General features: G+C 43.6%; 1 protein-coding gene across 5 annotated transcripts in view; it reads left to right on the top strand.

The window, feature by feature from the left end:
- Positions 1 to 22,915, top strand: part of itpr2 (inositol 1,4,5-trisphosphate receptor, type 2) — a 60,264-nt gene that overhangs the window by 30,276 nt on the left and 7,073 nt on the right. For all 5 annotated transcript variants that reach the window (XM_083973754.1, XM_083973750.1, XM_083973751.1 and 2 more), the window contains exons 38-55: positions 10,204 to 10,324; positions 10,616 to 10,803; positions 10,940 to 11,120; positions 11,901 to 12,154; positions 12,254 to 12,454; positions 12,566 to 12,676; positions 12,923 to 13,018; positions 13,149 to 13,268; positions 14,626 to 14,760; positions 14,852 to 15,044; positions 15,224 to 15,349; positions 17,133 to 17,308; positions 17,409 to 17,573; positions 17,694 to 17,877; positions 19,529 to 19,618; positions 20,812 to 20,933; positions 21,067 to 21,232; positions 21,323 to 21,483. In XM_083973754.1, coding sequence (XP_083829880.1) covers positions 10,204 to 10,324; positions 10,616 to 10,803; positions 10,940 to 11,120; positions 11,901 to 12,154; positions 12,254 to 12,454; positions 12,566 to 12,676; positions 12,923 to 13,018; positions 13,149 to 13,268; positions 14,626 to 14,760; positions 14,852 to 15,044; positions 15,224 to 15,349; positions 17,133 to 17,308; positions 17,409 to 17,573; positions 17,694 to 17,877; positions 19,529 to 19,618; positions 20,812 to 20,933; positions 21,067 to 21,232; positions 21,323 to 21,483 — 2,790 coding nt within the window. The remainder of the gene's footprint in view (positions 1 to 10,203; positions 10,325 to 10,615; positions 10,804 to 10,939; positions 11,121 to 11,900; positions 12,155 to 12,253; positions 12,455 to 12,565; positions 12,677 to 12,922; positions 13,019 to 13,148; positions 13,269 to 14,625; positions 14,761 to 14,851; positions 15,045 to 15,223; positions 15,350 to 17,132; positions 17,309 to 17,408; positions 17,574 to 17,693; positions 17,878 to 19,528; positions 19,619 to 20,811; positions 20,934 to 21,066; positions 21,233 to 21,322; positions 21,484 to 22,915) is intronic.

Genomic DNA, 22,915 nt, shown 5'->3' on the forward strand with positions numbered 1-22,915 from the left:
AGTGAGAAGTTTGCGGTGGATTTAGCCCTGTCTTCGTGTGCCAGCAGAGCTGTGCTCCTATCAGCAGTGCAGTGCAGTCCTTGTTTTCTCCCAGGTCTGTCGGCCCAGAGCCCAGACTCCCCTTCATCAGTATGCTGTGGGCCTTTCTGTGTTACATAAGGCAGGGAGGCACTTGAGGACACACTCACACTGAGACGGAGAATAGGGCGGTGGGGTGGGGGGAGTAGGGGATGGAGGAGGAGGAGGAGGAGGAGGAACGAAGGGGGGGCAGAGGGGGTAGAGGATTGGTGGGGGGGACAAGCGCCGAACAAACAAATCAATACTGCAGCAAGGTGGGGGTGCAGGAGCCCGTCTCCCGCTGCAAATCCCCCCCCCACACACACACACACCCTTTTCAGACAGAGACCTGGAAAGTGAATGACAAGAGTTGGTAGAGGAGACTTGAGGTGCACAGCAGCAGAGGGGTGCAACACAAAAGAGAACAAACAAAAAAGTCCGGTCTACTCTGTAATCACCTTCAGAGGGTTTTAGCAGAGCTTGTTCCAGCTGCGTGGTGAGAGGAGGTGACGCTGTGCACTTCACTCAACACAAAAAGTGCTACTCCCGCCGCCATGAGAAAATCTCAGTCAGAAGAAAGAACCGTTCCTTGTTTCCTTGTTTGACTTTGCGCGGAGCTCAATTTACTGCACTCAACGTTGTCTGAAGTCAACTGTGAGGGAGCCTGTGTGTTACTGTCCTCGGCTCGGACGTTGTGCACGGACTTCACGCAGACATGATTATTTTTGGCTGCGATGCTGTCCCATTAAAGGCTGTTTTTTTGTTTGTTGTAATCCTGTCAAGACCATCTCAATACATTACATGGCAGCCACTGACAACTTACAGCTGCTTGAGGAGTCGGAGTGTTGTTTTCCCTATTTGTGTTTGCATCTTGTGTCAGTCAGCCAAGATGTTTTTTCGAAAGGCAAATGATTCAACAGTTGTGTGGAAGAAGATCAGAGAAACTCAAAGAGGGAAGAAAAAAAAAAAAACAGTCACTTTTTAAAAGCGGCTTGGCGCATTCGAGAAGCCAGACAGTGCGGTAACGATATGTGAAATGTCAGTTTGTGTAGGTGTGCGTGAGTGTGCTCAAGCATGTATTTGTGGCCTCTCTTTGTCATATCCCCGTAGCCCTGAGCGTGGAGCTGCAGCCTCACTGCACAGGAGAGAGAGAGAGGGGGGGGGGGGGGGAGGGAGGGAGAGAGAGAGAGAGAGAGAGAGAAAACGATTGATGGAAATAATGAGAGAGGGAGAGGCAGCCAGACAAAAACAGAAGGAGAGAGAGACAGAGTGACAGCAACGGCAGCAGAGGTTGGTGGCTCCCCTGGGGTGCAATTGGTGGGTGGAGGAGAGTGAGAGAAAGAGACGGAGGGAGAGTGATCGAGGGAGAGGAAGGGGAAGGGAGGGAGGGAGGGAGGGAGCGAGGCAGCCATGTGAGGAGCCATGTGAGTGCAAGGGAAAAAAAAAAGTGGGCAGCGGCTGCAGGGTGAGGGATTGGAGAGAAGCAGAGTCTGCTCAGTCCATGAGGAGACAGGGCAGGGGGTGCGCTTACGTAACAGCCTGCAGTGGCTGAGCCAGCGTCACGTGGACCATCACGTTCTCCCTCCCTCCCTCCCTCCCTCCCTCCCTGCCTCCCTGCCTCCCTCCCTCCCTCCCTCTCTCCCTGCTTCCTTCCTTCCTTACTCTCACTCTCCTGTCCACTCGGTGCCTCTCTTTCGCATACTGTCTGTGTCTGGGGACCTGAAGTATTTTCTCTGTCTCTCTCCTCGAGTCCCACCCGGGCCCTGCTCTCTGTTTGCCTGGGTCATGCCCGGGGTGCTGGTTGGGTTGCAGCAGCCACTGTACACTGTAGAGAGATGTGTTAGCTTTTTACTTCTGCACTTCACTTGTTCTGGCTGTCAGATAAGGGAGGCTTTATAAATGTTTGTGCTCCCACTTGCCCTCAAGATGTCTTGGGTGAGGACGGGTTTTTAGTTGGAAAAAAAAAAGACTTTAAAGGTTGTTTGATGCATGCTGACTCTGTATTCTGAGACTATATTCATATATTACATTTAAGGAAATTAGCATAAAATACCATCATAGACATTTAGTTTGAATTTTTTTTTTTTATCTCATCTCGTGCACTTTGTTCTTTTGAAGGATAAAGTTGACATGCTATACTTTTCATGTTGTCAACAAATCCCATAAAGACCAATTTCAGTTTATCCCTCTGCTGGTGCTCAGCTACTACTGTATGTAGGCCTAAGCCAAATGTTGCGAGAGAGGATGTACAGTAAATGGACTGCATATATATATATATAGCAGTCAAAGTGCTTCACCCATTCACACACACACACACACTCATACAACAGGGCGCTCACACTCTGATGTTACAAAGGGGGCGATACAGGTTCAGTATCTTACCCAAGGACACCTCAAAAAGTGCATTTATCAAAAAGGAGCCGGCAATCGAACAACTGACTTCCTGAGCCACAAATTTTTTTAAAGAAATTTTAATAAACAGTAACAGCACTATAATCTTTACTCATTTGGAATAAATATAACATTTGTTGTAGAGTATTTCTTGTAGAATTATAATAGTTGATGCTTTTGAGTGTTTGGGGCCCAGTACAGTATGTGCTGGACTCACCCAGAAGAAACAACAGTGTCCAAGTTCACTGTAGTGAAGGAACATGACAGTCCGTGCAGCTGTGTGGCTTATTTATCTTTTTAACACTTTTTGGACAACAGTGGAGCTCTATTCGAGGGACTAAGATATAAGAGGCTTGTGTTTTGGTTGGATCAGCTAATTGGTGGTTTTTCATCAGAATTGGTCCATATTACTAACACAATGGCAATTTGAGACGAAATTCGATGTTGTTGTTTTTTCAAGTCTGTATTTTAGTTATTTCTGTGAGCACATGCATATACGTGTGTTATGTCTATACGTAAGCATGTCGTCTTGTTTACAGATGACTGGAAAAGCCAGTTATGTAATATAAATCACGCTGACACTCTTCTCTTCCTTCACTGGCTTTCGCACTCATCCCTGTCATTCACACTGTCCGTCTATATGTCCGCCTGTCTCTCCCTTCCAGTCCCTCTCGTCGTCTCTTCCTTTCTTGCTTGCCAAGTTTCACACCACCTGCCCAAGGCAAAGCAGATTTACAGATTACCACTCTCTTGATGCTAAGCGCATCACATGCATGCATGTAGACGGAAAGCCTCAGTCGGGCATGCACACACACACACACACACACACACACACGTACACACACTCCCAGGCATGCAGTGCCACGCTGGCTGTCCCTGTGTGAGCTCATCCTGCAGGGTTTTCCCTGTTTATCTGTCTGCTGTGGAGAGCAGGGCAACATGGCTGAGATTCAACCACTGGGAGCAGGTCAGACAGGCAGAGAGCAGGCTGAGCTCATGGATACCTCGAATGCTTTGACCTTTAGCTGGAGTCTGGCATGCTGGGTCAAGTCATTTAGTTAGTAGCATAATAATAAATAAATAAATAAATAAATAACCCATTTGAGTTGCTGTCAGAGTTTGACGTTTTTATTCAACAATAAAAAAACAAAAAAAAACAATCGATCATGGTTGCTTTGCGACCAGAGCTCATGCTGAGGTTATCTTCCCTCCCTCTCGCCCTCAATTTTCTCGATCCTTCAGTCAGGTGTCTGTTAGTTGAGTATTATGTTTTGGTTTCCATAGCGATGAAGGATTAGCACATGTTTGTCTGTCTGGTCTTTCCCTGGCTGGGCATACGAAGTCTGTGTAGAAATGCCCTCGGACCAGGAGCGCGGTGTCTGCTGCAGTTTCTTTAGTGTTGAGACGTAGAAGAAGGATTTAACTTGTTAAAATGCAGGACCGTGATGAATGAGATTAGATGTCATTGCAAACAGTGTTTTTTAGACACTGTGTTTCTTGGATCCGATTGCATGTGAGTTAGGTCTACGGTCCTCGGGGAGCCACATGACAGGCAGCAGGATGAATTGTGTCAATTGTAACTTGTTTGTTCTGGTTGCTTTTAGCTTTGGGTTTAGCTAATGCAGAGGGCAGGAAACACCTTAGAAAACAATACAATGGCCTCAAAGTAAGTCAGCACTTTGGTACAGTTCATTCATACTGCTTGATCTTTGTTGACACTGCTGGGCTGTGGTTTGCAGAGCTATTAAGCAAATATCCTGCTAAGGGCCTTTTTAGTCAGTGTCATGAGTGGCAACCACACCGTTGATCTGCATTTTGTAGCCACTGTGCATCATCATAGGAGGAAACCTTTCCCTTTGCCACACTGCATGGTTTTGAAATGTTTGTACCTGGTGCATCAACTGTCTAGGCTTTGTTGTGTCCTCATGGAAGATCCCAGTAAGGGGGAATATGTGATCGTGCCTCTATTCAAGTAGATCTGGATTAGTTTATGTACTCTCACGTTGATTATTTAATCATGATAGACTGAATTGTTGATGCATCCGTCACAAAATTAGGTAATGTGGCAAAGGGAAAAGTCTCATTATGGTTGTCACGAGATGCTCATAAACATGGACAAAAAAAAAAAAAAACTTTGTCATGAAACATCACTGCAAATGAACCCTAATGGCTCTGTGAAGCTGTACCTAGGTGCTTTGATTTAAATGCTAGTTTGAACATTTTACTCTGATGATTCACCATATGAAAGGATGATTTGCTATATGTTTGCTATATATGATTTGCTCATATGCAAAGCATGGCAACCCATTCAATTTGAGGCATTTAACAGAAAACCAAAAATGTGAATCCCATTTTCCAGTAGACACCAAGTCCATCCATCCTTCTGTCTGTCCATTGTCTGTGCTGCCTATCCGTGCAGGGTTGCATGGAGCTGGAGCCAATCCCAGTTGACATAGGAGCGAGGGCGGAGTAGATACCAAGTCATTTGGATAAATGATTGCCAATCCATCCGGGAGATGTTCACAAGATTGACCTGTTGTTGGTGCAAGATGAAAACCCAGTCAGATGGATATTATGTTTTAGATATCCATCAAATAATTGTTGAGATAAATCAGTCCTGCCCTAAATGACGGACTAACTAACTGACTGACTGACTGACATTTCCATCTGTATTGCCCTACCACTCACATGGACATACACCAAGCCCTCAGAAAAACATCATTTACTGCAGGGGAATTGTCAGGTGTTTCTCTTATTTTGTCCAAACGTGCCCGGACGCCAGTGAGTCAGATGAAAGGAGCAGACCTGACTTTTACCTCGTCAGTCAGCCTATCTACATCACAGTCATCCTCCTAACAAACACAATCAGTGCTTAACAGTGTTAAGCATGCTTCCACTGTGAACCCGCCAGCTAACAGCTGGCCTTTTGCTGAATGCTTGTTTACGCTGCTGGTCTTGTATTTCCATGAACCAGTCTCACCAATTGCTCTCACATGTGGGCTTAATTTGTTTTGCTGATGTGCTTGCTTGTTGGGTAAAAGCATTTTATGTGCTGTGGAATTGCAGCCCTGAAAACATTGTAAATGGCAGCATGTGATGTGTGTATCCGCACATGTGTGTCTCCTGAGAAAGGTCATCAGATGCATGCATTACGGTAGAGTTTTGTTCCCGTGTTCACGTCTGCCTGGTCAGGAAACATCTCATATCCTACAGAAGGGAAGAGAGTTTAAGAGGGGCAGAGATGAAGCAGACATAGTTCTGTCTGTTTGAACCTAACTTCACTGAACAGCATCACCTAACATAGCCTAGCACAACCAAATGTTAAATACCTTGGCAATTTCACACTGTAATTAGCAATAGCAGCTTGTAATACTGATTCCAGCCTCTGTTTAGACACAGCTCACAGGTCCAGGATCTAGGAATCTTTTGGTAATCAGTCAAAGACGTCACAACCCAGTGTTTGATTATAATTCTAGAAATCTTATCTGTATCCGGACATCCGAGGAAAAAAAATCTAATTCACAGTGAATGATTTGGATCTGCCCCCGTGATTTAATAGGCTCTCCCAATAGACTGACTAATTCTCCATTCCTCCACAATGTTCAGTGCAAATTGGTTTGGTAGTTTCTCGGTGACAAATAAACAAACAGAACAAACACAGGTGAACACATAGAGGTAATAACTGTCTCAGATATGTTTCCCTCAGTTTTCTATGATTGGTATCAGATGACACATTTCCATAAGTCTTCAAAACTCCTCTAGGAAATTATTTGGAAATTGCGGACCCGTAAAGTAAAGCTGTTACTGTTTCATTTTCTAATATGAATGTCTGAAAGTTGTCTCAAAGTTCTTCTTAAGCTGTCGGCAGTAAAACTAGAGGAGGAATCAAGAGATCTCCTGGTACTGGAATCTGCCTAAAAAAATCACTGAAACTGAAGAATGTAAACTTCAGCACAATGATATGACCCGAGTGTCATTGTCTTCTCATATACTCTTTGTGTTTGCACAAAAACAGCAGGATAATCTGACTGTTTTCTCCTGAGAATGAATACAAGATGAAATGACTGCCCTGATAAGGAAACCTTGCAAACAGTGAAATGGATATGTATCACATTACCGAAGGATCCCACTTTATTTTCCCTCCAGCTCCAAACACACAGTCTTTATAAATAACATGTATCACATGCTTTTATACTGCACGTGATCTGTTTGAGTTTCAGGCTCAAAAGTTTTTAATATCACACGATAATGACGGCAAACGGTACTCAGAATGTAAAGACCCCCCTCAAATCTGAGCCTTGTTTGGGTAACGTTCTCCTCCTCTGTGGCTGGAGTCTCTGCTGTAATCGACCTTGTCTGACCCAAGCGGCTCAAACCTCCCCCGCCTGTTCCTGGCACCGTCTGTCTTGGTTCACAGCTGGTGCTGCCCTCCGCTGCCTGTGTGAGTGTTCAGACCACCTAAAGAAGCATAGGGCAGTGCTGTGTCTTTGTCTCTCTTCTCCATGCATCTCTCCAGAGCTACAGAGAGAGAGAGAGAGACCTGCAGACAGCAGAGCTGCGAGGGGGGAGGTGGGGGTAATGCAGGAGGGAGGGGAGGAGGAGGAGGAGGAGGAGAGGAGGTGCGAGGAAGCCGGAGGTGGGGATCGGCAGCTCATCTCCAGCTTGGACACCAGAGCCGCAGTGTGGCGTGCCGGTGCACATTTTAAAACACCAAGACTGTCTGCTCCTTGCTAGGTTTTGTTTCCCCCCCCCCTCCTCCTATTCTCCTCCTCCTATTCTCCTCCTCCTCCTCCTCCTCCTCCTCTTACTTGTGTCAGTTCTTCTACCTCTATTTCTATCTCTCTTTCTCGTGGCTCTTACATCACCTGACTGGAGTTTTTCTTGTCAATGCAGCAGCAAGCAGATGAGTCAGGCTGGGCTGACTCTTCTCTACAGCCACCCTGCCTCCCCTCGCCTCCCCTCGCCTCCCCTCTCTCCTCTCTGCAGACCTAGCCAGCAGACTGCATTGCCCAGAGGGGAGGCGAACAAGCGCTAAAACCTGTCACCCCCCCCTCCTCCCCCCACCAACTCCTTACACCCCCCACCCCCCCGTTCGACTTCCCACCAGAACCTTTCTTTCATTGGTGTTTGAGAGTAGTGCAAAACCAACACGTCCTCTGTCAGAAAAGGGGAAATGTTAAGTCAAACATGATTCAATCTGCAATCAGTCAAAGAGCGCCCACTGGGATGCACTGCCTTATAGAGTGTAGTGCGGACTGCTGACTTTGTAGTTACACCGAGTGTGTGTGTGTGTGTTTGTGCATTGCTGTGTGGAAACGAGAGAGGCTGGCTCAATGGATCCTCACCTTCAGTTCAAGAAGTGTGTGTGTGTATCTGTGTGTGTGTGTGTGTGTGTGTGTGTGTGTGTGTGTGTGTGTGTTTGTGAGACAGCTCAGCCAGACAGTGCAGGCAGACAAGCGTCTCCGCTGACTGCAGATGAGATGGAGTGTTTACTGACACAGGGAGCATCAGCTACACGTGCTCCTCCACATCTCTGCTCTTTGGTGCACTTAGTTTAAAGGCTCTCCGGCTGGACCGAGCCTCGGCCACCTTCATGCTGAGGAATGGAGGAGTCTCGTTTGTCTGAAAATATTGATGTTTTTTTTTGTTTGTTTTTTTGAAGGATGCTGAAAACAACCTGTCAATAGTGACCAGCTCCTTTTTTGATAAATCATTCTCAGTGTTGAAAACCACATTAGAGTTAGGGGATGTTTGCAATACACCACAAACAAGCATCATAAGCAACAACTATACTCTTCAACAACACTTACAAAAGGCAGCTACACAAATGAGTCACATTAAGCTGAATACCAATCAGCCGCATGCGTCAGCTTTAGCAGAGGTGTGACAATCACATTAAGGGAACTTGCAGTGGGACAAAGGGGCCAGACAATCGCTGCCTGGTGTATCAGTCACAAACACTGCTACATTATGTAGTGTGATAAAGACCCAGAGCTTATGACAATGTATACCACACACAGAACACATTAATTAACTGAGAGGATCAGTTTTTATTATTGATAAAACAGTCTGCCCGTCGCAAGTTGAGATAAATCCATGAAGACATTAGAAACTGCCAATCCTGACATTTGTGGAGCTGGAGCAAACTCTTTAGGTTTTTGCTTGGTATTTTTTCAAATTGTTAATTACCTATTAAAATCCTTGGTGATAAACTTTTTGGTGATTACCCAGTTGATTAATCGTCTTATTGCTTCAGCACCAATTTGCTCCATAACACCACAACCCACTGTCTAAAAATGATTAATTACAGTTAGTTGAACTGCTGTCGTTCTCTCAGGTGTTTCCGTTACGTTGTCCACCACCTGTCCAGAATCTCGGGCAAAGACTGATCGCCCCACTAACACGTTTCCACGGAAACCACAGGTGGCTCCCTACGGCCCATTCATCCCTTTGCTCCACCCTTCAAACAGCCTGTGTATCCATCTATTCATCCTGCCACTCGGTTGATCAATACTAACAAGGCCATTTTGAGTCGTCATGTCGCCATGGAAACTGATGCTGACCACCTAGTGTCCATACGTTCCCAATCACTTTCCATTCATTGCTCCTCTCCTGTTGGTATTGTAAAAAAAGGAGAAAAAAAATGTATGTGGAGACAAGCACAATATAAGTCAGCCACCTGTCAATCACTCTCGCACTTTGATTACACAACCGTTGCAGGGAGATTATCTCCATGAATCCTCTCATCTCATTTCCACTCATCTGCGTCAAATGTCACAAGAGACAAAACGCAGCCTTTAAAAATACACGTGTTGTAAAAGCACAGTAGTCTTGTGATGCAGTGTTTCCTGCAACCTAATCACATACAAAAATACTACACTCAGTCTCATCATTTCTTTGTCCTTTTTTTGGTGTATTTTTATAAGAAGTAAGATTAATTTTTAATTTCCCCATTTTTTTCTTTGTCCACTCACTGTGTGTAATTGTCCACAAACAAAAGAATGAATGCAGGTGAGGCTGCCCCAAATAAGGTGGACCTAAAGACAGAAATGTGTGTGTTTTAATTGACAGAAAGTGGCACAAGATGGTAGTGTAGTGGTTTGTGTAGTTATTAGGTTTGAAATCATGAGATGCCTTGTCTGGTCCAAAAAAGTTTAAAATAGGACAACATGAATTAAGTTCTGTATTGTGGTCTCATTTTCAAGACAGAATAACGAAAATGTCAGTATCCAAGATTTCAGGCACCAGCACTAATTATAACGAACCTAAATATAACCACTATAACCAAATATAACCACTTTGTATCTTTTTGATTGCCTTTTTCCCTGTCTGGGCTTCCAGCTGAAAATCTCTCATATGAACTGTTAGGACAAAGTCATCGGACCACACTATTTTTCAGGCTCCAATTTCTCTGTTGATAAGAGCATTGTCATTCTACAAGTCCTCGCTCTGATCAAGGAGGAAAGACATCATCAGAGGACAGTGATCGTTCCCTCTAGGTAGCAGATGAAATCTCAGCCCTCTTAAGGGATGATGAGGTGGATTCGTGCCAGTGAATACGCCTCAACTTCACCACAAATATTCTCTCGTAGGGGACATTTGTTAATGTGTCCTTCATTTTGGTGATATCTTTATGATTATTTCTCACAAAAATCCAGCTTTTTCTAATGTGGTAAAATGTGAATTTCCTAGTTATAGTCTGGTACTCTCTCAGACCGTGATATGGATTTAACATTATGATTTCTGTCTCCACAGGGAAACGAGTTAAGAAAGATTCTCCTCACTCGCTACTTTGGAAATCAAAAGCTTCTCTCCAAGTCAGAGCTTGGGAGTGGAAGCAGCTCATCTGGCGGCTTTGTCAAGCCGTCATCCGGAGGTACTGAGAACCCCAAATAAACCCAGTAGACGCCGCAATAACTACTCACTGCAGAGGAAACAACAGCAGCTAACATGACAGCACTGTGCTTCTTAGGAGAAGTGCTGTTTGACAGTCGCTGGCAGGCTTTAGGAAACGTTTTAGCCATATTTAAAGCACCATATAAATATATATACAGTATTTCTGTCCAAACAGTTGCAGAATATAGTCATTAGAATCAAAACAGATCAGTAATTTCTGCGAGAATGTGTGTGCAGTACACAATTATAGTGGATGTTAATATTTCTGCAGGAGGTTCTCCCATGCTGGAGTCTGACAAACCGGGCAGCAGCATTGTGGAAATCCAGTGTCTCCTGGACAACGTTGGGACAACAGAGCTGGTGATTGACCTCATAGTCAATACCAAGAATGACCGGGTGTTTGAGGAGAGCATCCTGTTGGGCATTGCCCTTCTTCAGGGTGGAAACACACAAATACAGGTGGGCGACACAGACACCCACTTTTTAAAAAAAAAAATGTCTTTCCACATTTAAAGACACAACCCAGCACACAGACGCACGTATTCACAGATTCATATTTAGATTTTCACTCATCACCACTCTGCTTCCCTCTCAGAACTCCTTCTACTCACAACTGTACAAGCAGAAGAAGTCCGAGAGGTACTTCAAGGTTTTCTACGACCGCATGCGTTCGGCTCAGCTGGAGATTCGAGCCACCGTGTCCGTCAACATGTTTGAGCTCAGCTGCAGAAAAAGGGACGATGACGGCGACCTCAGTGGCATCAGGTTCAAAAAAGGTAAAGTCAACTAGTGATGCATTGAAACCTGTAAGTGCTGAAATTATACCCAGCACACCCTGGCTCCTTTTTTTTTTTTTTGCTTTACTCTGTCTGGAACATGCAGCAAACCACTGTGTCAAAATGAAGGTGAAAGTGAGTGAGGTTTATTTAAAGTTAACCCACTGGATAATGATGTCAAAGGTACCTAGCATGAGCATTTAAAAGCAACAGACTGAGTCACAGAGGTCATGTCTTCAGCACAGAAAAACAGCATTTCCACAGAAACAGGCCCTGGAGTGAGTGAAAAGCCACAAACCCGGCTCAAATATAAACCTGGAAATCTTTAATGCCTCTACAGTACGTGTGGTCCTCAAATTCAGCGTGGCCTTGACTTTAAACAATAGTTGTGGATAAATCCAAAATGATCGTTGTTGCTCCGCTGACCTCCGTGCAGACTGTTGTTCCCAACTCCTGCAGTCACATGTCAGAGGCCATGTGACGGCCCACATCACAAGCCTATCAAAAGACCATTGTATCAAGATTGAATGCTTTCATGCTACAGAACCCCACTCAATATTTGCCCCCTCGTCAAAGCAGGGTGTCTGAATTTCAGTTTTTAATACATTTAGAGTGTCACAGGCCATGCTGACATTGATCATTACTGGCAAAATGGTTCTGCATGATTCAGGCGTACTTCTCCATCCGCTGAGGCCCCATCCTCTGCCAAATGTTACTCCACTGTCCAGGAATTGATTAATTGACTTGCTTCTTTATGTCTCCCTGCATGCTGCGCCGTAGGGAAAGACTCAGGGCTTCATATGAGGGAGGAGATGCGAGGGCAGCTGAAGGAGGCCTCTTCTGTGACCTCGAAGGCCTTCTGCGCCTTCAGGAAGGAGTTGGACCCGGACCTTGAGGGTCTTGGCCAGAACAGTGAGATCGTTGGGGCTGAGGAGGCCGTAGAGGAAACTCAAATGAGCCCGGCCATCACCATCATGAAACCCATCTTACGCTACCTGCAGCTGCTCTGTGAAAACCACAATTCAGACCTGCAGGTACTGACACCTTTTAATGATTGAGAGTAAAAAAAACAACCTTGAAGCCTCTGGTAAGCTGACTGCAGATTGACGTCTGTTTTTCTCCCGTTAATACAGAACTTTCTACGCAACCAGAACAATAAGACAAACTACAACTTGGTGTGCGAGACTCTTCAGTTCTTGGACTGCATTTGTGGAAGCACCACTGGAGGCCTCGGGCTGCTGGGCCTTTATATCAATGAGAGTAATGTGGACCTGGTTCGCCAAACCCTGGAAACCATAACAGAGTACTGTCAGGGACCCTGCCATGAAAACCAGGTAGGAGAAGTACTCAAAGTTAATTTATTGGATAGTTAATGAGATAACTCACCATGCATGACCTGTCTTTTCCTCTGCTTTTACTCAAACTATGCCCTCTTCATTTTCCAGAGTTGTATAGCCAAGCATGAGTCAAATGGGATTGACATTATTATAGCGCTGATAGTCAACTCCATCAACCCCCTGGGTAAGCATCGCCTGGACCTGGTGCTGCAGCTCAAGGTAAGCAGCAGGTTTCCTTGAGAGCCCCAAGAGGCCAATCACTATGACACACAGCCATTAACAGCCATTACTATACTTATGATCGGCCTCATTATCCAGTTTAACTGCAGTAGTTTTCAATCTTAGAACCCTTTAAATTAATCAAATTACTACTTTTAGGTGGCGTGATACTGTAGCCGTCAAATCCTTATTTCCTGAGCTACTTGTGCTGTTGTCTGAGCTCATTAGTGGAGCCTTTTGTTGCAGAACAATGCTTCCAAGCTCCTACTGGCTATCATGGAGAGCCGCCATGACAGCGAGAATGCAGAGAAGATCCTGTACAAGATGAGACCAACTGAACTGGTAAGTGTCTCGATATGTGTGTGTGTATAAGCATTTATCCAGATGATATTATTATTACATCATGTTAATTCGGTTTTCATTTGACCGCAATCTACAGAGCAGTAACTTTTCATAACTTTTTGTACTTCAGGTTGATGTGATGAAGGAGGCCTACGCTCAGGGTCTGGAGAGTGAGGAGGACGAGGACAGTGTTGCAGACCAGATTAAACCCAAAGACGTTGGACACAACATTTACATCCTGGCCCACCAGGTAATGAAAATGCCTGTGCTTGTTTTTGTCTGTGACTGAGGCATTCCTGCATTTCCTGTCTGTCTGCCTGACCTTCTGCTCACCCCAGGGCCCTCTACTACAGCAGCTTGTTTGTGTGTGTGTGTGGGTGTGCGTCTACATGCGTGCTCCTATTAGAGTGTGTCGTCTGTGCTAAACTATGGAAGACTGCTCTTCTGTGAACCGCTCTCTGCCAGTGTGCTTAAATTAGTTTTCAGGAGGCAGCACTGTGTCTGCAGACAGGTAGACTGTGAGTGTTCACTGAGGCAGTTAGCCACTATACTACTAAACAAATGTGGTTTACCAGCGGTGATGAAATGAGACGGGTGTATTGTGCCACTGAGAAAGCAGTTGTGTTGTTAATGTGTGCGCATCTTGTGTGTCTCTGCCTTCCTCTATTGTTTATGTCATTTGGAGAGAGCGGAGCGAGTCTAGCGGCTTTTTCACTTCTGCTTCTTTACAGCCAAGTGTCAGACAGGGTATTTTTGTCCAAACAACCAGACTAGTTTCATCATGACAAAGGGAATGATTTTTAGACCGGCCCATTGTTGATTTCTTTTTGACCTCAAAGTAACACACTCAGACACACACACACACACACACACACACACACACACACACACACACATCTACTAATGACTCACAAACTTGACCTTAGACTTGACTTATCACGTATTTTTTATGAAGATATTGACTGTAAATGGTAAGTGAAATGGGAAATAAATTGTGAGCAAGTAAAAAAGGAGTGAATGATAAACAACAGGGATTTTACATTTGAGGATTTACAGGAACAGAATTCCAAAACCTTTATATTTGTCAAATCTCAAACTACAATTCAACTGCAACATGTGTTGACATAATTTTGGCTGTATTGTCTCTGATTTAAATTGGCAACATTTAAGGTAAACTTTGATCAACTACAGAGAAGAGAAGTCAAAAGAAAGACAGAGTGAAAGAAGTATGAAATCAACATCCTTCCCAGTTGGCTGTATCTATTGTTATCTAAAAGAATTGCATACATCGACCGCTAATGGCAATATGCAGAAGGTGACTTTACCTTGTTGTCCTGAATCATATACTAAACTCTCAAAGAACTCAGTTCTCAGTTTTTTTGTTTTTGCTCTCATGTGGTTTGATGTGTCTTTGTGTTGCAACAGGTTGTGATGAAACTGAGGAATCATAGGCAGGTTGAAATTAGAGTTTCCTCCAGGGGTCATTCTTATTAACAATACTGAAATCATATTACTATTTTGAGTCAACTATCCACTTTTTCCTTATGATTCAAAGTTCCTTGTATGGTCATATTGAAATAAATATATTTTTCTTCTTCGGATCCTAGTTGGCTCGACACAACAAGATCTTGCAGCAGAGCCTGAGGCCGGGTTCAGTGCTGGGAGCGGGGTCAGGGGTGGACCCCGACAGTGAAAAGGACGACTCTCTTCATTACTATGCCAACCACACAGCTCAGATAGAGGTAAACCTTTTTATCCTTTCAGTTTCCAAAACTTTTCCTCCAATCTCCACCAACCGGCAACGAGGACACACTGGGTATATCTATTTGGCAGATTGTGCGTCACGACCGCAGCATGGAGCAGATAGTGTTCCCGGTTCCTAACATCTGCGAGTACCTCACCGCGGAGTCCATGGGGCGTGTGTTCACCACCACGGAGAGAGACGACCAGGGCAGCAAGGTTAACGACTTCTTCCAGCAGTTTGACAACCTCTACAATGAGATGAGGTGGCAGAAGAAGATCCGCAGTAAGTCTTTACTTTCTGAATCCAGGGCTTGGAAAATAATGATAGTGGCAGGCAGCAGAAGCAAAAGCTGCAGGATGGTAAATCATCATCATCATCCACAGCCTGCAGTGGTTGGCACTGTGTGTGTTAAGTTGTTATGTATTTGTACTAACTGTAAACCTCCTGTTTTGTTTTTGCAGAAAATAAGGTTATATTTTGGTTCTCACGCCACATCTCTCTTTGGGGGAGCATCTCCTTCTACCTGGCCTGCCTGCTCAACATCGCTGTTGCTGTTTTCTATCCATTTGGTGATGATGGAGATGAAGGTGAGAGCTGATTTTTTTATTTTTTTATTTTTTCTGCTACAAATGACCCACATGATGTAATTTATTGACAAGAGCACAGGTGAAGCATTTCCTGGTCATGTGGTGAGGCTGCAACAGGTAGCAGTTCATTGTAGGTGGAGCTGTAGCTTTCTCTTATGAGACTAGCTGTTTTTTTTTTTTTTACTTGTCACACTGATAGATGGGCTTAGAGATTAAATTAGGTGGCCTGTGGGTGAAATGTAATACTTCATCAAAATTGTTTAGCCGCCTAATTAAAATTAGATTAATTTACTGTCTAATAGCCAATACATCAATATGGAGACAAACTGATACGTGCTTCATTCAGCATCATAAACTTCACAGAAACCCCCCCCTCCAAATAAAACCTATAAAGTCCAGTCCCTACATGTGTCGTTAGACAGACAACAACCAATCACCTACACCCCACTATTAAAAAGCCATTACCTCCACTGAAGCTTTGCAGCAGTTTCATTAACAACTCTTGCTATTTTATTTTCTAACAAACTTAATAAAAGGACTGTGCAAATTAATCAAAGAATTAATATTGTACAGGCCCATGTCTACAGTCCTTATGGCTTGGCCCATTGCCCAAACTAATTGTGTTCACATTTAATAATTAAAACAGAAATACACTGATTGTTATGCTTCCACACTGGTGAATAGTTTAGCTCATCAACACCCAAGACTCAACACCTGAAAGATCATGAACATTTTGAAGGAGAGGGGATTAAGATGCTGGTTCATTTAGAGCTTTTGCTGCAGCAATGGAAGTAAAAAAAAAGGCCCTTTGGTACCCCAACTTTTGTTGATGACTCACAAACCCTTCAGCTGGAAAATGGAGGTGCTCCAAAACCTTTCACCCACGAGTGTAGCTCTCAACAAAATGTACGTCACTGAAATCTCCCTCAATCCCTAATTGTATCTGTCGAGGGTGGACAACAACTTTGACTGTAATCATCTTTACTCTAGAGAAAAGTGTTCAACCAGTTTGCACTGCACCAATGAACCCATTGAATTTTGGTGTCCACTCAGTTAAAGAAGTGGGTCCAGATTTTTAAATTTTTTTAAAATCAATTTATTGGGGAAACATGTGAATCTTCATATAAATAATCTGACATATTTGTAGTGGTGAGATCCGTGAGTTTGTACAATTTTCTGCAGATCCAGATAATATATACTGTATGTATGGTATATATATATTATTGATACTGTACACTGAGACTGGTACAGGTTACTTTCCTACTCTCCTTCTGGTTCTATACATGACATATACAGTTCTGTAGTGTTTCAAGATGGAGTTCAAGTTTTGTAATTTGAATCTAATTACCGGCAGTGTCAATCTTATACCAAGGGGCTTTAAAGACCTTACACAGATGTGAACAAAATGAGATTTGTTGGTGTGTCACAGAGTGATCAAATGGTAAAAATTGGTGTTTTTTTCTTTTTTTGGTAAGTGATGACAACACTAACAAGTCTCTTTTTATCAATTTATCAATAAATCATCAAAACATTTAAATTTCCTAAGTCATCCTGAGCTTCAGTTTCGTGGTCTACAGTGTGAGCTAATGAAGAGACGACTGTTTTGATTAAAGTGGCGGCCCCTGCAGACCACTGTTTGACATTTTAAAGTGTAGCCTCTGTCTGTGTTGGGCCAAGTTAAGCTCTTAGCTCAGGTGAATAATTAATTAATAAAGATCAACGCCACAATGGTACAGAGCGCTGAGGTGTGCTTCCTTGATTGATGTTTTACTCGTCTGTCCAGGCACCTTGTCCTCGTTCTGGAATATCTCCCTGTGGGTGGCGCTGGGGGTCTCCACTGCGTTACTCCCTGTTTTACCCAAACCGTGGGGCATCCTGTTCTTCCTGGTCTCCCTTATCCTACGTGCCATCTACACCATGGGCCTCGCTCCTGCTCTGTTGTTGCTCGGTACTGTCAATGTGAGTAAAAGAAGATTTAACTCCGTGTTGTAGAGGGATATGTCTTGTTCTTTCCTCTTTATACATATTTATTCCTGAGTCTTGTTTTCTTCTCTTTCAGCTGTTCAACAAGTTAGTCTTTCTTGTAAGTTTTGTGGGCAACCAGGGGACGTTCACTCGAGGCTACAAAGCAGTTGTGATGGACATGCTCTTCATCTACCATTTGGGCTACGCCATCATCTGCGTCCTGGGGCTCTTTGTGCACGAGTTCTTCTACAGCTTTTTGGTAACAGACTTCCTACATGTTTCACTTTCCGTTGCATTGAGACAGATTGATTGGCACATCAAGAATAAATGAATAAATAAATTGATTAATTGACAACTCAATGACATTGAACTTTCACAGCTTTTTGACCTGGTGATCAGAGAGGAGACGCTGCTCAACGTGATAAAGAGCGTGACGAGGAACGGCCGCTCCATTATTCTGACAGCCGTTCTCGCCATCTTTCTTGTCTACTTCTTCTCCATCATCGGCTTCCTTTTCCTCAAGGATGATTTCCGCATGGAAGTGGACCGCCTTCCTGCACCAGGTCTGAACTTCTCAAATTATTAAAACACTCTTAATCATTACTGTACATCATTAGCATAAAGTACATGTAGCCTTGGGTTTACCTTTACGCTTTTTGTGGCAAAATAATAGTTTTTACTTATGCTACGGCTAACCCAAACGCTGAACGTAATAATGGACACAAAACCAGAGGTAAGTTTACTGCACGAGAGTTAATTGAAAATAAATGAATGGTGCTGAAAAGGAAAAGAGATACCTTGCGTCTCAAGTGTTGCTGCAGCAGAGGAGAGAGAGAGGAAGAGAGAGAGAACAAAGGGGCTGGCTGAAATAGACTCGGCCAGGTGTGTCGATCAGGTGATCAACCTAGAAGGACAAGCGACAAGGTCAACAGGAAACACCAGAATAAAACGAAATCCATACATCCACAAGATGTAACGGTAATCACTGTTCATCCCAGGTGTCCAAGAAACTGAAGATCTTGTTGCAGTGCTGTGGCTGCTCTGCTGCTGAAAACGTGTCCTGAAGCTGCTCTCTTTAACAGTCATGTCAGTCCTTCTCATTCAGCTCTAAACTTATCAATAGCACAGAGATTGTATGGCCTCCAGCTTGTTAAAAAAAGTTGAAAAATAAAAGCCTCAAAGAGAAAAAGAAAAAAGTAACTGATACAGACGGCCAGACTGAGCAGTTGGCAGCTACATAAATCAAACCTCTTAATATTTTGGACAGCAACTCTGGAGCTAAAACCCTTTGTTTCTGAATGAATCACCAGAACAACTCAATTTTCCTTCCTTAAATATAAAAGAGTTCTAAATAAAAATGGTAAAATCAGTGTTTGCATATGCAGAGTCTTTAAATGAAAACATAGTGTAGACTACACTCTGTACAGTACACTGTATATGTACATACTCGGGCACATGTTTTGAAAACACTGTGGAGAGTGTGGGTGTGTTAATGAGCTCCGGCACAGCGCTCCGGCGGTCAGGAAGACAACCTGCTAGCACATGTGCACCTGTTGCATAACCTGGTGGCCGCGCCATCCTGTGTTTTGCTGAATAGAGCACAGCAGACGCAGCGGAGCAGTGGTGGGTTATGTAACCAGCTGGGCTCACGCCTGTCTGGCTGTTGGCTCAGGGGTGAGCTGAGACACAAGAGGAGCTCCATCAGGGCTGAGGAGCGCCCTGTCCGTGCTGCTGCTGCTGCTGCTGCCTTAGGCCTGCGACCTCTGTGCCCTACCTCAGCCCTCTTATCCCCACAACTCCTCTTCCTCTTCCCCTGCCTCTTGATTTCCTGCCCTGCCCTCTGACCTCCAGCCCATCAGGGAGGAAAGGCATTTTGGCGGCAGCGTGGCCTGTGTGTACACGTCTCCCTCTGCCTGTCTCCCTGAGCTGATCACATTCGGGTCCAGCTCCTCTGCTGCTCACGGTGTTGCCGGTGTGCAAATGATTTGTTCAGGTTTTTTCAGCAACACTTCACCGCCCACCCAGCAGCTGCCGCCTCAGTTTACATAATGTCTGTCTATATCTTTCTTGCTGCTTAGGAGAATTATTTGGAAACAGTTTTTTAATGCAAGAGCACAATTTAATCACCATATTTCACCTGTGAACTCTTGGTGTTTTCTTCCTTAACCAGTTACACATCATCATCTTCCACCTATTCTGATATTTTCTCTGTAGGAAAAAAAGATTTACTGGGTAACAGTGGAGTTCCTGAAACATGTATGAAAGATAACTGCCCTCTTTCAACACCCAGATCTGATGATCCTGGTAAGTCTTTTATTTTATTTATTTATTTTTATTTTGCTTTACATCTTACCTATTATTGAAATCACTGTTGAGTGGACAAGTTTTAAGATTTTCCCGGCTGTGGATGTGAATGTGACCTTTCTTGCTGTAGTAGTTTCAGTTCCTGAAAGGTTACTCACACACACACACACACACACACATGCACACACGCACGCACACACCACACACTTAAACACACAATTCCGTACACTGTTTCACACATATACACTGAGGCATGCACACAAAAAAAGCGCTTGATGAGGCAGAGGGGGTGACTCACTCCTGTTTGTTCTCCTGCGTCTCCATGGATCACCTGCGCTATAGGGGCACACACGTGATCTCATCCACACCCTTCGACTCCTCTTTGTCCTCAGCAGTCATGCTGTGCATACCATTTCCTATTTACGACACTGCACATGCACATTTCCATTGTGATGTGAATAATATATCACATTTTTTATTATCATATTGATTCTTTTGAATGTTTGTGGAGGCAAAGGAGATGAACATAATATCCGTTTATCTACAGTCACACTGTTATCAGCTGTTCCCATGAAAGTATTTTATGATCAGTTGTAAAAGTCAGTTGGGTGGTCACTTTATGAATTAGGTCGGAGTGACTGTGTTTGAATAATAGATGTTTTATTTTTCCTGAACATCAACTTTTTTACATTAAAACATTAAAATATTCTCTCAAAATCTTTCACTCTGTTTTAGTTTAATACATTTATTTTATTTCAATTAAATTCAAATCATTGGCATGGAAAATGAAATCAAAAGGTGTGGTTATGAGTCATATAAACCTAATTGATTCTTTTGCTATCAGAGTAATGTGGTGTGTGTGTAGTAGTGCCTTTTCAGAAAAATAAGAAGATCACATGTCGAGTGTATTAATTTGTGTTGGACCAATTTTGTGTAATTTTTGTCTAATTAGATTGCAGTCAACCCCAAGTCGTTAGTGGATTGATTAGACAACAGTGGCAGCTTCATATCTAAATTTGTGTTACAGAAAAACGATAAATGGTAGAAGACATTAGTGGATGTCGATTTGCTGTAACATAAATTTAGATATGAAGCTGTACTGATAATGCACTGATGTTATTTTCTCTTACTTCCCGTTGTATTGTTTGTCACTTGACACTCACATGTTGTTCTATGTGTTTGTCTCGTTATAGATGAAGATGATGGGATAGAGCGGGTGTGCGACACTCTGCTCATGTGTATAATCACAGTGTTGAACCAGGGTTTACGTAATGGAGGAGGTGTGGGAGACATCCTCAGGAGACCCTCCAAAGAGGTAGGAAACCATATTAACCATACAGTATGAATTACTGTGGACACCTATGATAGTTTTTTTCTGTTTGTATTGGCCTGAACTGTTTATAAAAGATATTTGTACTGATGTGGTTTCTCTATATTTTTCCATCCAGGAGCCTCTGTTTGCTGCTCGAGTAGTTTACGACCTTCTGTTCTTCTTCGTTGTTATCATCATCGTTCTGAACCTCATCTTTGGTGTTATCATTGACACCTTCGCTGACTTGAGGAGTGAGAAACAGCGGAAGGAGGAGATCCTGAAAACCACCTGTTTCATCTGCGGTGCGTCCCGCCTTGTGGTTCACACATCGCTGCATGTACAACAACTGCAGCTCCTTGGCAGTGTTTTAAATAAGAGCTAATGTTTTTCAGGCTTGGAGAGGGACAAATTTGACAACAAGACGGTGTCCTTCGAGGAGCACATCAAATCCGAGCACAACATGTGGCACTACCTTTACTTCCTGGTTCTGGTGAGGGTGAAGGATCCGACCGAGTACACCGGCCCTGAGAGCTACGTGGCCCAGATGATCGCGGTCAGTTGAGCAAACATACATACATACACACACACAACACTTTAGGTTTAATCACCTAAAAAGTTGAGTTAAACTAGCTGCAAAATAATGTTGCTACAGTGAAGCACTATTATTTTGTTTTTGCAGTGTTTACAACAACAGTATAGGAAATTGAGACTCGAGCTGTTTTTTAAGATGGTGCACAAGCACATAAACACACCCAAGCCTGAAGGACTGTGCTCATTATTCCATATGGAACATATGGACAAACAAACACATTCATTTCACACCCTAATTCATATTTTGCTGGCAAGTCATGGCAGTCAGCATACAGATGTCTTAGTGTTGGAGTTGTGCAGCCTTCCTCAGTGAGCAGACTTGCACAGTATGCTAGAGAAGCAGACGAGACTGAGCCTCTAGGCCTGTGCCAAGCATCCCAATTTATTCTCCTTCCCCCTCACTGCAGGAGAGGGAGAGATGGCTCTCTGTGCATAGGTAGTCTTCACTTTGTTGAGCTCCTAACCTGCTGGGACACAGTGTGGTTAAATAGTAATTAAACCCAATCCAGGTCCATTATCATCAATGCACCAACTTGCTGCACTGACACACAGACAAGAAGCTGAAGGATGTAAGGGCAACTAAAGGTGTTGCCGTTAGGTTAATGGATTCATATGAAGCCTCTGAGCACAATGGCACATTTTGTGATTAACATTCGGCCGTGATGGGCATAAGAATGGTCGCATTATAATGACCAATTTGAATAACAAACAGGTGACAGACATTGAATTAATATGCATCAGCGGGTCTTCCAACAGGTCGGCTCTCTGATGCCAGGCCAAAGTATTGCTGTGTGATGAGGTAATGATGAGTCAGGAATTTATATTAACACCTCCCAATATGCTGCAGAGCACACACACACACACACACACACACACACACACACACACACACACACACACACACACACACACACACACACACACACACACACACACACACACACACACACACACACACACACACACACACATACACGAGGGTAACATACTCAAGTTCACACAACTTTTTAAGTCTGTTTTGTTTCTTCAAGTAGTACCAAGCAGGTCTCATAAAATGGTACAATATTAAAAGTAAGATTAAATGGGTTGTCCTGGGATCAATTTACCCAACTTCAAGAAGAGAAGCAGGCTAAAAAAAGAGTCATAATGCCAACAACATTTGTAGCTTCATTCATAGCTTTATTGTTGGACCAGTGTGTTTCAGCTTGTGGTCTTTCTCACGAGATTCGAATAAGATGACAAAGCATGTTCACCAGGCAGGTGGGGGAGAGGGGTCACTAAAGTCAGAATATCTCAACCTTTGCTGCTTTGCATTTTAAATCGATGTGTAAAATAAAAATACTTAAACAGATCTGTCTTTGGTTAGTCAGCCAACTTTAGGGAAGTATAAACTT

Source organism: Trachurus trachurus (genome assembly GCF_905171665.1).
Source record: "Trachurus trachurus genome assembly, chromosome: 6".
NCBI lineage: Eukaryota > Metazoa > Chordata > Actinopteri > Carangiformes > Carangidae > Trachurus > Trachurus trachurus.